General features: G+C 35.5%; 2 protein-coding genes across 3 annotated transcripts; one reads left to right on the top strand and one right to left on the bottom strand.

Annotated features, from left to right (window-relative positions):
- The first annotated feature begins 2,388 nt into the window (after nucleotides 1-2,388).
- Nucleotides 2,389-8,897, top strand: LOC106132314 (endothelial cell-selective adhesion molecule-like). 2 transcript variants are annotated; one of them, XM_060947790.1, is made up of 5 exons: nucleotides 2,389-2,682; nucleotides 4,931-5,139; nucleotides 6,382-6,517; nucleotides 6,921-7,186; nucleotides 8,103-8,897. In XM_060947790.1, the coding sequence occupies exons 1-5, from the start codon at nucleotides 2,640-2,642 to the stop codon at nucleotides 8,268-8,270; spliced, it is 822 nt and encodes a 273-aa protein (XP_060803773.1). In that variant the 5' UTR covers nucleotides 2,389-2,639; the 3' UTR covers nucleotides 8,271-8,897. The 2 variants fall into 2 exon arrangements, with proteins under 2 accessions (XP_060803773.1, XP_013187134.1); XM_013331680.1 differs by having other exon boundaries at nucleotides 6,918-7,186.
- A 104-nt stretch (nucleotides 8,898-9,001) lies between these two features.
- On the bottom strand, nucleotides 9,002-12,142 carry LOC106132266 (pro-resilin; the record flags this gene model as incomplete). Its single annotated transcript, XM_013331625.2, has 3 exons — nucleotides 9,002-9,594; nucleotides 10,502-10,691; nucleotides 11,336-12,142. Coding segments are annotated over 3 exons (1,590 nt in total), but the record flags the coding sequence as incomplete, so codon positions are not given.
- Between the last annotated feature and the right edge of the window lie 1,667 nt (nucleotides 12,143-13,809).

The raw sequence follows: 13,809 nt of genomic DNA, 5'->3' as shown, positions 1-13,809 counted from the left end.
AACGATTAAAATAAATTATCATTAACGAAAGCAAGGATAGTTTATAATAATATAGATACCTACCTTAAATTTCTACATCTTCACAACAACATCCTAATAGCCTAACATGAAATGACAAATTAGTCATGAGCTTAACTGATCTGTTCATGTTAAGATATTTTGGGCTTTAATTGAAGGATTATGTAGTATTACGGTTTAGTGGTTGCATAATGATAAACTAACATTGTACGTATGTCTTTGGACGTGAGACCGACGCAGGGCGCCCGATTGGACCACCGTCCCTACTCCCCATTCGACCCGGCTTAATTAACGCAGGTCCGAAGCGAATATTAAATGTTCGCAAATAGACTTATTTGCCAGTGTGTTGGTGTCTTGCTTTGATCAGAAAATACCCAAATTGTAAAGGTCAAGCTTGTAGTTGGTAGTATGTTATGTCGCATTTAATCTTTATTGTGCAAATAATAAATACCAATGTGTCGATCAAGTTATGTAGGTAGGAATTTGAATGTTTCAAACATCACGTGTCTCATCAAACATTATGCGTCTCAAGACATCATGGGTTTCTTCAGACAACACATCACATCAGAAATCACGTGTCACACTGAAATATAATTCGATAGGTACTTTTAAGAATACATATATACATTAAGGTAATATAAACAAACATATAATCACGTCTATATCCCTATCGGGGTAGACAGAGTAATTAGTCCTGAAAAGACTGAAAGAAATTTAAAGTAAAACGCACAAACGGACGTGAGTCATGTGAAATTAAGAAGTCTGATACGATCACCCTTGCGAACTTTAATTATTCGATTTAACATGAAGTCACAAACTGGTGTGACAAAAAATGAATGTATTTACATTAATTTTATCCATTTCTGGGAAAATATACTTAGACTTTCCGGAATATGCCTCTTAATTTTGGTATTTCTATTTCACGAGAATACCTGATAATTTCATTTGCTGTTATTGTATATTTGCCTGCGATTAGGTAATTCTTCATCTCCAGCATCTTATAAAAACATTAAATATTTTTTTAAAAATACTCAAGCAAATTTCTTTATTTTCATTTTTCTATTTTCATACATAATCACATATTTATCTCTTACGGGGTAGACGGAGCCAACAGTCTGTTTGGCTTACTGATAGAATAGAGATTCATATAAAGTGACAGATTGCAAGCCCGTCTCCTTAAAAAGAATGCCAAGTTTATAGGCCTATCCCTTAGTCGCCTTTTACGACATCCATGGAAAAGAGATAGGTTGTGCAGATTTACGTTTAGCTATAAGGCTTATAGATGGAATTGAGATTGCTAGCCTATCAAAGAAGAATCATAAAATATCCATGTGATGTAGTGATCCTCTATAATTCCGGGATCCACACGGGCTTTTTCTATTTATTCTGACACAAAACCGTTATAACAAAAATATTTCTACTTGATACTCATATTGAATATCGTGAAAAAATAATTGTAATGCTTTTTGACGAGGGAAAAATCCTGCAATTTGCGGCGGCGGTCATCAATTTGCAACGAACTTTATACAACTTTTTCACTTTTTAAGCAAAAAAAAATTATGCCAAAGTCGGTCTATCCGTTCGGAAGCTACAATGACACAGACAGAGAGACAGATGGGCTGATTAAGCAACTTATAACACCCCGACCTTTATTTTGTCGGGGTTTTAAGAACAACGAGTTGTTTTTCTAGAAGTTTGTTGCTTGCTGAATGTCAATCATGGTAAACGCCTACCGTAAAGATCAGGGATAAGTAAATTTTTAAATAATTCTATGAGGTTAACAATGTAGTGAATGATTTTTTTTAAACGTGGCCAATCAGTGTTTTCAAGACTGTTGACTCTGTCTACCCCGTAAGATATAGACGTGACTATATGTATGTATATATGTTAATAAGACAGAATTATTACTTTTAAAATAAAATATTTATTATCAGCCAGAGTCATGCAGGCATTGACCCTTGGCCTTTAGCAAAAACATAAAAATAACAAACAAAGCAGATAAGAAAATTATAGACATGATCGAATCATTTTTGTTTTGAACCTAGAACTTTTCACCTTTATAATCTCACCACGTCTATGGTCAGCAGCAGCTATAGTAACAGTCACAGATAAATCTCATATATTTGAGACAAAACCTTGATCAATCAATATTTGAATGTCAACTCCATCTTAAACCAAGCAGCTAAATGTGGCGATTCAGTCTTTTAATACTGTTGTCTCTGTCTACCCCGCAAGGGTTATATACGTGATATGTATGTTCACAATCTTCCTTTTGAAAAAGGTGGTGTAAAAGCGCTTTAAAAAGAGTAATTTGAATAGTGCGGGAAAAATGCGCCTTTCATTTTATTAAATAGTGTGACATCACGCAAACATACTGCGCACATATTGGACAGGCGCGCATGCGTCGCGACGTTCAGTTTTAAATTTAGAATTTGTCGTCGGAATTCGACTGGCCTATTTCGATGCTGCAAACGGCAAAAATCTTGCAAAGTTCATTATCAATAATAGAAAGAGTGTTATCTATAAACCAAAAGTGCCTTGTGTAGTGAAGTGATGAGGATATTATAGTTAACAACTTGATTTACTACATACTTAGTGTGTGTTTCCCGTTCGTTAAAAAAATGCGTGCGATCGCGCTGTTTTTGTTTTTATTATCAAATCAAGGTTCGTACCGATTTACACGATATGTTTTGCATTTATTTTTAAAGTACATTTAATTATTTTTGTAATCACTCTTAACTATACTAGAGGACATATAATTTAACTATTTTTGGCTTTGGATGAAGCTTACCTATTTCTTTTACTATCAACAAACCCCCTAATTATCATTATTAAAATGAGATCTATCTGTCATATATTTTTATTTATATATACAATGACTGATTCACAATAAACATATAGCGTCATGTAAAATGTAGATTCCGTAAGCGTTCTAAGGGTGCACTTAGAGAAAATAACCGAATTGTAATATTTTGATTACGCGGGCGCAAAATAGGATGGGATAAAAATGAGATAAAACAAGAACGGTGTGTAGGTATATTATTAATTAACAATTATTAATAGTAAAAATATTAAAAACATGTTTTTAAACTATTTATGTATATAATTATTCTTAGGTTAGATTTTTCAATACGATCATAACCTCTACTCTGTAGTAACAACAAATTAAATATGTATCTAGTCTCCCACATATACTGTAAAACTATAATGTAAAAATTCATGCAAATTTGTACAGTAGTTTTTGTGCTAAAGAGTAATAAACATACACACTTTTGCGTTTATAATATTGTAATATGATGAATAACTTATTTTATACAGACTTATATAGAGTTCAAGTTTATAATGACGATAACGCCATCTCTCATCACAAGAATATGGAGTAATACCGATTCTACGTTAGAATAAAACCTCTAAATCAGTACTTATGTATGTTTATTTTAGATCCGGCAGCCCAAATAAAAAAATTTGACATCTAATGCTTTGCAAAGATAGCGTATAGGTTTCTGTACTACTGTACATCTCATCAATACACAAAATAAAACAGTAAAAAAATTATGTCTGTAGATTGAGTATATTAAAAAAAAATTATAACTTTAACGAATTTGAAAAAAAAAAGTCTGTCTGTTTGTATGTTTGTTTGTACACGCAAATCTCCGGAACTACTGAACGGATTTGAATGAAACTTTTTTTGTTGTATAGCTCTTATGCCTGGCTAACATATAGGGTATAATTTATACCATCATAACAGCTCAAATATACTATAGAAAATATCGAAATGACGTCTTAACAAAAGTTGTTCAACGTGATGATTATTTTTGTTGGCGTACAAAAATCGAAGATCTGGAACACCTGATGCAGAATCATTATATACCAGCTAAATTAACCGAATTATGGAAGAGACGTCTTAACAAAAGTTGTTCGACCTGAAAAGTATTTACTGTTAGCGTATACAAATCTTAGATCTGGAACACCTGATGCAAAACCATTATAGACCACCTAATTCATCCGTATTATGGAAAAGACGTCTTGACAAAAGTTGTTCAACCTGAAGAGAATTTTCATTTGGCGAAAAAAAAAATGTACGATCTAGATCATGTGATGTTGAGGCCAAAGGGACCAGCTCTGTAATACGAACCGAAATTTGAGTAAATTTAATAACCCTAACCTTCGTATTTCGAATAACACGCAAACGAAGTTGCGGGCGTCAACTAGTTCTCAATAAAGTTTTAACTTTTTTTATTTGGCAGTTCAGTAAGAAAAAGGACCCTGATGTATATTAGCCGCCCAAAAGGCTACCACCGGCTTATTACAAGCAAACAAACAAACCGGAAAGTGAAGACGTACAGCAAGCCATGGGGCTCAGGGCTCCAACAGGGCTCTCGGGGCCGTCTCGCTTTGACAACCATCTCACGTTTTATTGGCTGTAAATCGTGATTTATTTCAGTGGCATGAGGCCGAATTGTTATTTATATCAATGAGTAAAGTGTACCCTGAGGCGCTCACAATAGACCTCTATAAATTGAGAGATGTATATGTACATATATCTCTTCAACATTCAAAATTTCCTTCCATTATTTGCTTTATGCTCATTATAGACATGTCCACGTGTAAAAAACAATGTACGTGTTGAGTATTCATTTATAATTTTATCGAGTATTTTAAACCTCATACATAAACGGGCTTTATTTTGTTTACAATAAATATATTGCCTACTCACAAAAATTAGATTTTAATTTATTTTTTTCGTTATTAAATATTCATTTGTTGGGAGAGAAAGAGCCAGCAATTTCGAAAACCTCCACGGAGACATCTGTACGAGAAGACATACACATAATATTTGGAACGCAGCATTCAAACTTAAGTCTCAAGCTCTAAAAGCTCAAGGCCGAATATTTAATCTTTTCAATTACAGGTTTTATAGAAAGCATCGGTATAAGAGACCTCCAAGTACCAGGGCATGCGGCCGAGGGGGGCGAGGCGCTTCTGGGCTGCCAGTTCGACCTCCACGGAGACACCTTGTACTCCGTCAAGTGGTACAAAGATGGCCGCGAGTTCTATAGATACATGCCTGGCAACAATCCTCCTATTACCTGCTTCCCGGCTCCCGGAGTTGAAGTTGACGTAAGTTGATAAGTGAGACTATATAATGCATAAATTCGTAAATACGAAAGTTAACTAAAGGGAAGGGACAAAGGTTCCGGAGAAGACTAAAAAAAAAATAAAAGTAAAAAAATAAAAATATATTTATTGCCAAAAACATTTACATACCGCTGTTACAAACATAACTTAACTAATTATCAAGTTTTGATATAAAAAATCTTATAATATTACAATAATACAAACAATGTACGCTAACAGAAGCTTATAAAAATATTATTGTTTTTAACATGACCTAGAATAATGTTGAGGGTAGAAGCAATAAGTTTGGTAACAGCAGATATCGACGGCTACTCCCCGCACTAGTAAAAACTGTGTTGCGGCAGAGTAGTTATCATCGTCCGCAGTGACCATTTTACATTGACCCATGTACGGCTAATAGGCGCTTTACAAAACAGATCTATTTAAAATTGGTTTATGTGGTGACAATAATAGTATGCGCAAGATTGTCAGATAAAGAATATACTTAACAACAGGATATAGTGATGTAATTTAATTAATGGTTCAAATTCTATTACTAGGTAACCAAGTTGCTTAATATATTTTGTACCAATAAACTATTTAAATATATTTACTAAGTATATGTACATTGATAAAATAAAAGTATTTACTTATATAAATATTTAGTAATTGTTTACTAATTATACCATATAACTGTAGATTATATATATTTATTAATAAGTATAGTTTAGTATATATATATATATATATATATAAACATATATAAAAATTATAAATCCTAAAGTCTATGACACTTTCACGACCAATTTTGTGAACACCATTCTATGTAGGTACATTTCTACTTTTATTCTTGTTTTATTTTTTGGTAATGGTGTTCATTAAAATACTTACATAAATACTTTTTACTTTTATTTTTTTTTAAAGTAGACAAAGACAGTTTAACCCCGATCAATAAAAAAAAACCCCTGTATTAAAATTTCAAAAACACGCTTTTGTGTTATGATGGGCAATATCAAAGAAAAGTTCAACACTAACACGATGGTCTGACAAGGCTCTTTTAGGACTACATCACTATCTAGGGTCTACGAGGTAGTGAGGGCTACATTCGACCAGAATCAATGGAAAAGATTGTGATGAATTCCAGTGGCAGTCTTAGCTTTTAGGTACTCTACCATTGACAACAAAAATAAACGTTTAGGCATTACCACTTTTACATGGTAGTCACGATTAAACTCTTAATTACAGCTATCCCGGTCATCTATGAACGTGGTCACTCTAGTGCACCTTAACAGGGCATCGGCTGGGGTGTACAGTTGCGAGGTATCAGGGGAAGCGCCTAGTTTTGACACGATATCTCTAAACAAGCTTGTATCGATATACTGTGAGTATAATATTTTTTTATTGTCATGTTTTTTGGCTTTGGTAGCCATATAAAATATAATTTAAAAAATATTTATTTACATATCTTTCCATTCATTCAGGGCCGTAGACAGACAGAGGCGGATCTAGAACTCCTCCCCTTACAGAGACGCAAACCAGGATGATGTTGATCTTCCCATCTTATTAGTTAAAATTCAAAGCCGAAACAGCCATTTGTGCTTAACTTATACATGAAATAGACAGTCGTTTCCTCTTTTTCCAAACATTCTCACCCATCGATTACGTATTGCAACTTTGGTCGAACGGTAGATGTCTTATAACGATAGCTAAAATAATAATGAGATTGGAACCAAATTCGCTGAACTTTATTGTAAATTTCCTTTTTGTTTTTCGAATTTCAGTAGTTCCAGAAGAAGGGCCTACAATATCAGGACTTCAAGATGATTACAATATAGGTGACACCGTCACTCTAAACTGCACGTCTCCGCCTTCCCGCCCTGATGCCCAGCTGAAATGGCTGCTTAATGGGGTGCCAGTACCTGAAGAGTATGTGTATGGTCCGTGGTACAAGGCCACCCAAGAAGAAGACCTAGCCCCGTTTCAAACAAAGCTGAAACTCCACTTTAGAGTGACCCCGGACCATTTCGTTGATGGAACGATGACAATTATGGTAAGATATACCTTGTCGATACTCAATGGCCAATGTTTAACTCTTAAAATTTGAAGCAGAAATCTCTGTTGTCAGTCCGAAGAACACCATAAATATAAAGGTATATACACTACACATACGACATATATATAAAGGTATATAAAATTTCCATCATTTTACTGTCACATTTTCTTTATTAAATAATAACTAGGTTCTTTCGTATATTTATTTGTGATCTGATTGGTTTGCCCTTTATATATTTAAAACAATTAATTTATTGGCAATAAATTCAACTCAGGTGATGCAATGATAAAGTAGGATGTCACACTGTAAATAAATATATCTACATAAAACGTTGATAAGAATTATGACTGCCATTTCCTGTAGGAGAACGAAATCATTTCCAGTAACCGGAACACACATATAAATTACAATAATATACGTCCCTTCTGGTACAGAGTATTGCAAAAACGCTTAAATAATCTGTGTTCAGCTAATGTTCATAGGGAACAGTTTCATGAAACTGGCGTTTCCCTGGATGATTGAGTTTTCTCCGTATTTGTTTCACGGGAAACTGCTTCTCCCGTTTTTATTACGATTCTTAAATAATCTCGCGAATTTTTAGTTTTGTGGTTGAACCCAAGTCACCTTATAAATATGAGACATTACATTTGATTTACTACAGTTATAATACAAGCTTTAAACTTACTTCAGGATTGATTCCAAAAATATGTAGTACTTGCTACTTGTGCTTAGGTATTTTTTAAAGAAAATATAAAAAAATATTTATTTAGTAAGATTTATTACAATCAATTCTGTTGCACTGGCTTCCACTTTAGTTTTCCCGGTGTTTTGGATGTTAGACCTCAGGAAGTGATTACAATGTTTAACCCAATTTCACAGTGATCCATACTCGTACATTTTATATTTGTTTCAGTGTCAGTCAATAATAGCGCCTTTATACAATAAAGAGAGCCACTACACCTACAATCTCGTCCTGCCGGCTGTAACAGAACAGCCTCTAAGCAATGAAGCAAGTCACACAGCAGCTACCATGTTTTCAATAGCTTTCTTATTTAATATTGTAAAATTATTACTTCATTAATTTTCTATGTATTGTTTTTTATCCATTGTTAAATTAGTTTAACAAAGCATTTATTTTGAGTTGCATAGTAAAGATAAAATAGAAGAGTGTGTCAATTCTTAGAGGTTACTAACAAACTGATTGTACCTTAAAGAAAACATGCGCTTTACGAAGCAGTGTGTGTTTACAACTGATTTTATAGTCTCTGTCCGCCAAAGAGCTTGTTGTAATGAGGACTTCATGATGTGTAACCTTGTAGAAATAACTTTGATTAATCAAGCTCGAATCCTCTATAAATTGCTTAAAAAGATGAATGCATTCCAGAAACAGACCGAGCTTGGAAATAAATCCTATTGACAACTTGGCATTAACATAATTATTTTGCCTTTTTTTTTATGTTAACATACATACATATGATCTCGTCTTTATTCCTAATGGGGTGGACAGAGCCAACAGTCTCGCAAAGATTGAAATGCAATGTTCAGCTTTATGTTTGAATAGAGATGCAAATAGTCACAGATTACATGTCAATTGCCTACAAGAAGAATCTCAAGTTTATAAGTCTTACCCTTAGTCGCTCTTTAGTATCCATGGGAAACATATACCAAGTGATTAAAAGATATATTCGCTAATATTAAATAAAAGAAAGTTTCGATGATTAAATATTTATTTACAATCTATGGCCTGTACAAATTCATCCTTGACGCCTGTGGTAGCTATATTACAATTTATTTAACACGTAGTCAGTTCGTTCAATATCCGGAACCACGGGGCCCATTAGGACCTCCACTGGGGTACCCATCATTTCCTAGGGAGCCGCCTTGTCCTCTACCGTTTCCTTGCCGTCCTCTTCCGCCATTTTGAGGTCTTCCAGCTGGTGGGTAACCTTGACCTTCCCCAGAGTCATCTCCATTCGAAAAACCTCGATTCCCTTGGACGTTTGCATTGTTCCTCTGGGGCCCTCCTCTTGGATAACCATTACCATTTCCATTGCTTCCTGGGTACCCGCGATCTTGAGACCCGCCGTTCAGGGACTCTAAACCATTGTTGCTTGATCCTGAAGGAAAATTGGCTTGACCCCCAAAACCTCCTTGACCAGATCCACCTTGGGGATAACCCCCACCTGGCTGTTGCCTATTCCCACCATTTTTTTCAGGTCTCCCACTGGGATATCCTTCAAAATCTTGACCGTTGGATCCAAACCCTCCCTGAGTTAAATCTTCCGATTGTCCTCGGCGGGCACCGGCGCCCTGGTCAAATCCTTGGGGATTACCCAGCTCATTGCCGTTGGTTCCTGGACCACCTTGGGGATAGCCGCTACTGCCTTGAGCAGCTCGACTATTGCCTAAAATTTAAATTAAAAAATATTAGGTTTTATTTATTAAGCTGCTCCTAAAATTTAATATAATAATCCACTAACTTCTCCATATCTTTGTAAAATTCGTATTAGGCAACAAAAGGCGAACATACTAAAATCAAAAGACAAGTTGGTGTCGTACGCGCAGACGAACGTCATTTATAAGATGAACTCGATGGGACCATCTCGGAGATGGCCATGATGATTTATTTAACATGAGTCATGTTTTCGTGTTTTAATAAAATTTCTCTCAAAACATAACAGTTGAATGTTTTGAAACCCGGGAAACAAAGTTACAATTCTCTAAAATAAACCAAAACAAATATGAAAACTTATTCAAAAATTTTATCATTTTATTCGTTAAACTAAGTAAAGGTATAATGTCTATGATTATTACCAGAACCAAAACTATTTTCTGAACCGCTGCGCCCACCTAAAATTAACACAAAGTTTTTTAATAAATATTACAAATAAAAAAAGTGTACTTGAAGCGAGGGAAGTATGCAGGGACCGGGGCAAGTGGAAAGATGTAGTGACTGCCTCCAGGAAAGAAGCGTGATTTTTTCTTATAGTCAACATATTTTACTCTTTTACGCATAAGTTATTGTAGATTTATATAATTTTGATGAACATCAAATTGGACATCCCACTTAATAATAACAAACAAGGATCATAATTCTGAGCAACCGCAATCAGTCACTGTTTTACATCGAACTAAGACTTAGAATTCCAATTTCTTCACTAAAAGTAACAGTCAAAAAATTTTGTTTGAAGCAAAGCTTTGAACCGGTCACCTATTCACAATCTTGAACGAGGAAGATGTCCACCTTTAACAGCGTCCCTGAGGTGAAACTGTTTATTTAAGTATAAGCTTCGTTGTTTAATCTAAACAAACCCTCGTATCGTATCTGAGGCTTGTATCCCTGCAGACCGGCCTCGTACTCGACCACCTGCGTCCTGCCATCGGGCAGCTCTACGTTATACTCCCCCGTGGCTGTGTCCCCGTCACGTTGTTCTGAATGACCAAATTTAGTACCTGACTGCGCGTCCTCGACTTCGTAACTAAACTCGTATTTAGCTGGTTCCTGAAAAGACATTGGCGTTAATAAAGTATGCGCTCTTGGATACATTTTTATTTATGTTTGTAAATTCTTAAAAACGCCGAAGAGACTGTACTGTACAGACTTATTGAGATGAATCCTATTAGCAACAATCAAAATTAAAATATTACGTATTATGGAATCTATTTAAAGTCCTGAAATACTACTTAGCCTTTTGAGGTAAAAATTTCTGTATTTATTCATCATTGAAATCTATCGCAATCAAAAATTCTAAGGTATTTTTTTCTCTATAATTATTGATTGAAATTCAACTAGTTAAGTTTTATAAAATAAAACTCCTGTTACAACAATATTTCTAGCCCGTACCAGGCCTAAATAAAAGCAATCCCATCCCAATTTAACTTTTCCAATATCATAGATACCTAGATCTAACTAGCTGATCTAGGTTTTCAATGTAATAAGACTTCACTTTATGACAGCTTTTTAATAAATATGTAAACCGTTAAAAATTACGCGATGAGCCTTGTTTTAAAATATTAAATAACAGTTAATTAAAGCTTTCTTAGGCATAATTCAGTCATGTGTGATGGATAAGGCACTTAGAAATTCTACATTCCAGCAAAAATGCGAGCTATTATAAATATAATAATAAAAAAAAACGTAATTACGTCAGATTCATCGCCTCCGAAATTATTCCCTCGACCGCCAGCACCTCGATTTCCAGATCCACCGCCGAAACCTGGCGCGCCGTAAGATTCTGACGGCAAAGCACCTGATTGTCCACCGTCAAATGAATTAGCTCCCCCACTAATCAGAGGAGCAGAGTAAGAAGATCCAGGCGATCCCCGAGGTCCTGATTGACCCCGATTAGCAGATGAAAAGTCACCACTGGGAGGAGGGCCATAAGAACTATCCGGTCGTTGCCCAAATCCAGATCCACTAGAATCAAAATCATTGCCTCCTGCACTGGGCGAGCCATTAAATCCTTGTTCGTTTGGCGAACTATAAGTATTCTGTGGGCGGCCTCTCCCATTAGGTGTGTTCAGCTGTGAAGATCGATCAGGCTGGTCTGTTGTTCTTTGTCCTTGATTTGGTGCACCATATTGTGCACTAGGTCTATTACTATTTCCCTGCCTGCCATTTTGAGAAGGTCCGAATTGCGAACCTGGCGATCCTCGACCAGCACCTTGAGCCGTTGGCGGGCCATACTGAGTGTCGGGCCTGGTGTTACCAGTGTCTCCAGGTGGGAAGTAAGAGTCCTGTAATTGGTTTTGATTTCCACCTATTCCAGAACCGCCTCGAGCTCCTGATCGGCCGTTGTTACCGACATCTGGTGGGCCGTATTGTGAAGAAGGACTGCCATTGCTGCTAGATGATGGAGGTAGATAGCTGTTAACTGGTGGCTCACACTTGCACGCTGTCCAAGCTAAAGCGCCGACCCAAAGAATGTGCTGAAATGATATAATTTGTTTTGAAAGAATATTTATTTCAAAATATAGAGAAACTATAAAAAAAAATATTCTCTACCCTAGTGCGAAATCTGACCATTATTTACCAAACAAGGCATTTTAAGCACGGTATTTGTCAAACTTGTAATAGGATTGAACCCATGGTCCGTGTGGATTTCAAAAAAAAGACATTTACTTTTAGGCATGTGCATCTCCATGGACTTAACATAACATAATATATAATCACGTCTATATTCCCCGCGGGGTAAACAGAGCCAACAATCATCAAAAGACTGAAAGGCCATGTTCAGCTGTTTGCCTTAACCATGGACTATTTTTTAAATAAAATCATAAAACTGAAATAATCCATATGTATATATCTTATAGGTATATATCAAACTAAACTTACGAAAAGCATTGTAGTAGTACGTTCATAAAACGTATTAACTTTTAAATAACCATATAATTTAAGGACGTTGTGCCCGTATTAAGTTTTACCTTTTGAATACTCTAAATTTGAATAAGCCGGGTTTATATAGGTGAGGCAGAGTGGTCGTGATATCAATAGTAACGCAAGAGGCGCACGCGTGTCGTGCCTATTGCTTTTAATTTCGTGCTTCTGCCGAGTGAATGACTCGAGATGGGACAAGGGATCCTTGCCACAAATCAGATATGAACAGAACTCAAGCAAGATGCGAAACACTTTAGTAATTGGCGCCTTGCTATATGAAACCTCGTGAAGAAAAATTTTTTTTATCCGACACCCAAGTTTACAATTATGGTTGCTGAAATTCCTCGCCGTACTTGTACGTACTTACTTTGAGACCGTTGGCTTTGTCTTCTAAGGTCTCCGCCAAACGCTGGCATGAAAAGTGAAGTACGTACAAACATAGAGATTGACTTCTGTACCAATCTATTTTGCGTCCTTACGCCATCGCACGATATCACAATATTTCTGACCTGAGCCAATACTAGGAATTAATATAAGTTACGTGTGAAACTTATCACATATGAACAGGAGCTGTAAGATACTTTTTAGGGTTTGATAATGTGTAGTATCTGATTAGCTTTTTATTGAACTATTAACTACAAAGAAGTACTAAATTACGTACATACGTACTAAATGTATTTATTATCGCATCCTAAAGGAAGGGGAACTAATAGGTAAGCAATATTTTCATTTAGCTTACCCACTAAGCCAAATGAAAGTTATTTTAAATTGATAAAGGCAGAGACCTAGCGTTGATGCCATATAAGTTACTATACATATAACTACGCCATTTCAGTCGTGTTATTACTGGTAGAGTAGAAAATAATTACACTATATAACTTATCGTGTATAGGTATATCGTAAGAGACAAGTAAAAGCCCAGCTTATTTACAGTTGTTGCCGTTTATTTATTGTGAAGAATGTGCTATGAACTTAGAACATAATAATTGAACCCATCACAGTTAGGCTCATTCCTAAAACCCTTTGTCAATCTTCAGACATGATATGCCATAAGTATAATTTATTTGGAGCTACCATATACACGGACAAATCGCATATATACTTAAAGTTTTTCTATTTGGTCAGCTGGTAGACTGGTAGAGAATGCCAAACGGCATTAAGTCCGCCTATTGTAAATTTTTTGTACAATTAAGTTTTAAATAAATAAATTAGTACGTAAATCCTTAATTAAAATCAAAGCTTG

Source organism: Amyelois transitella, chromosome 14 (assembly GCF_032362555.1).
Source record: "Amyelois transitella isolate CPQ chromosome 14, ilAmyTran1.1, whole genome shotgun sequence".
NCBI lineage: Eukaryota > Metazoa > Arthropoda > Insecta > Lepidoptera > Pyralidae > Amyelois > Amyelois transitella.
This window is presented reverse-complemented; position numbering and strand designations above follow the sequence as displayed.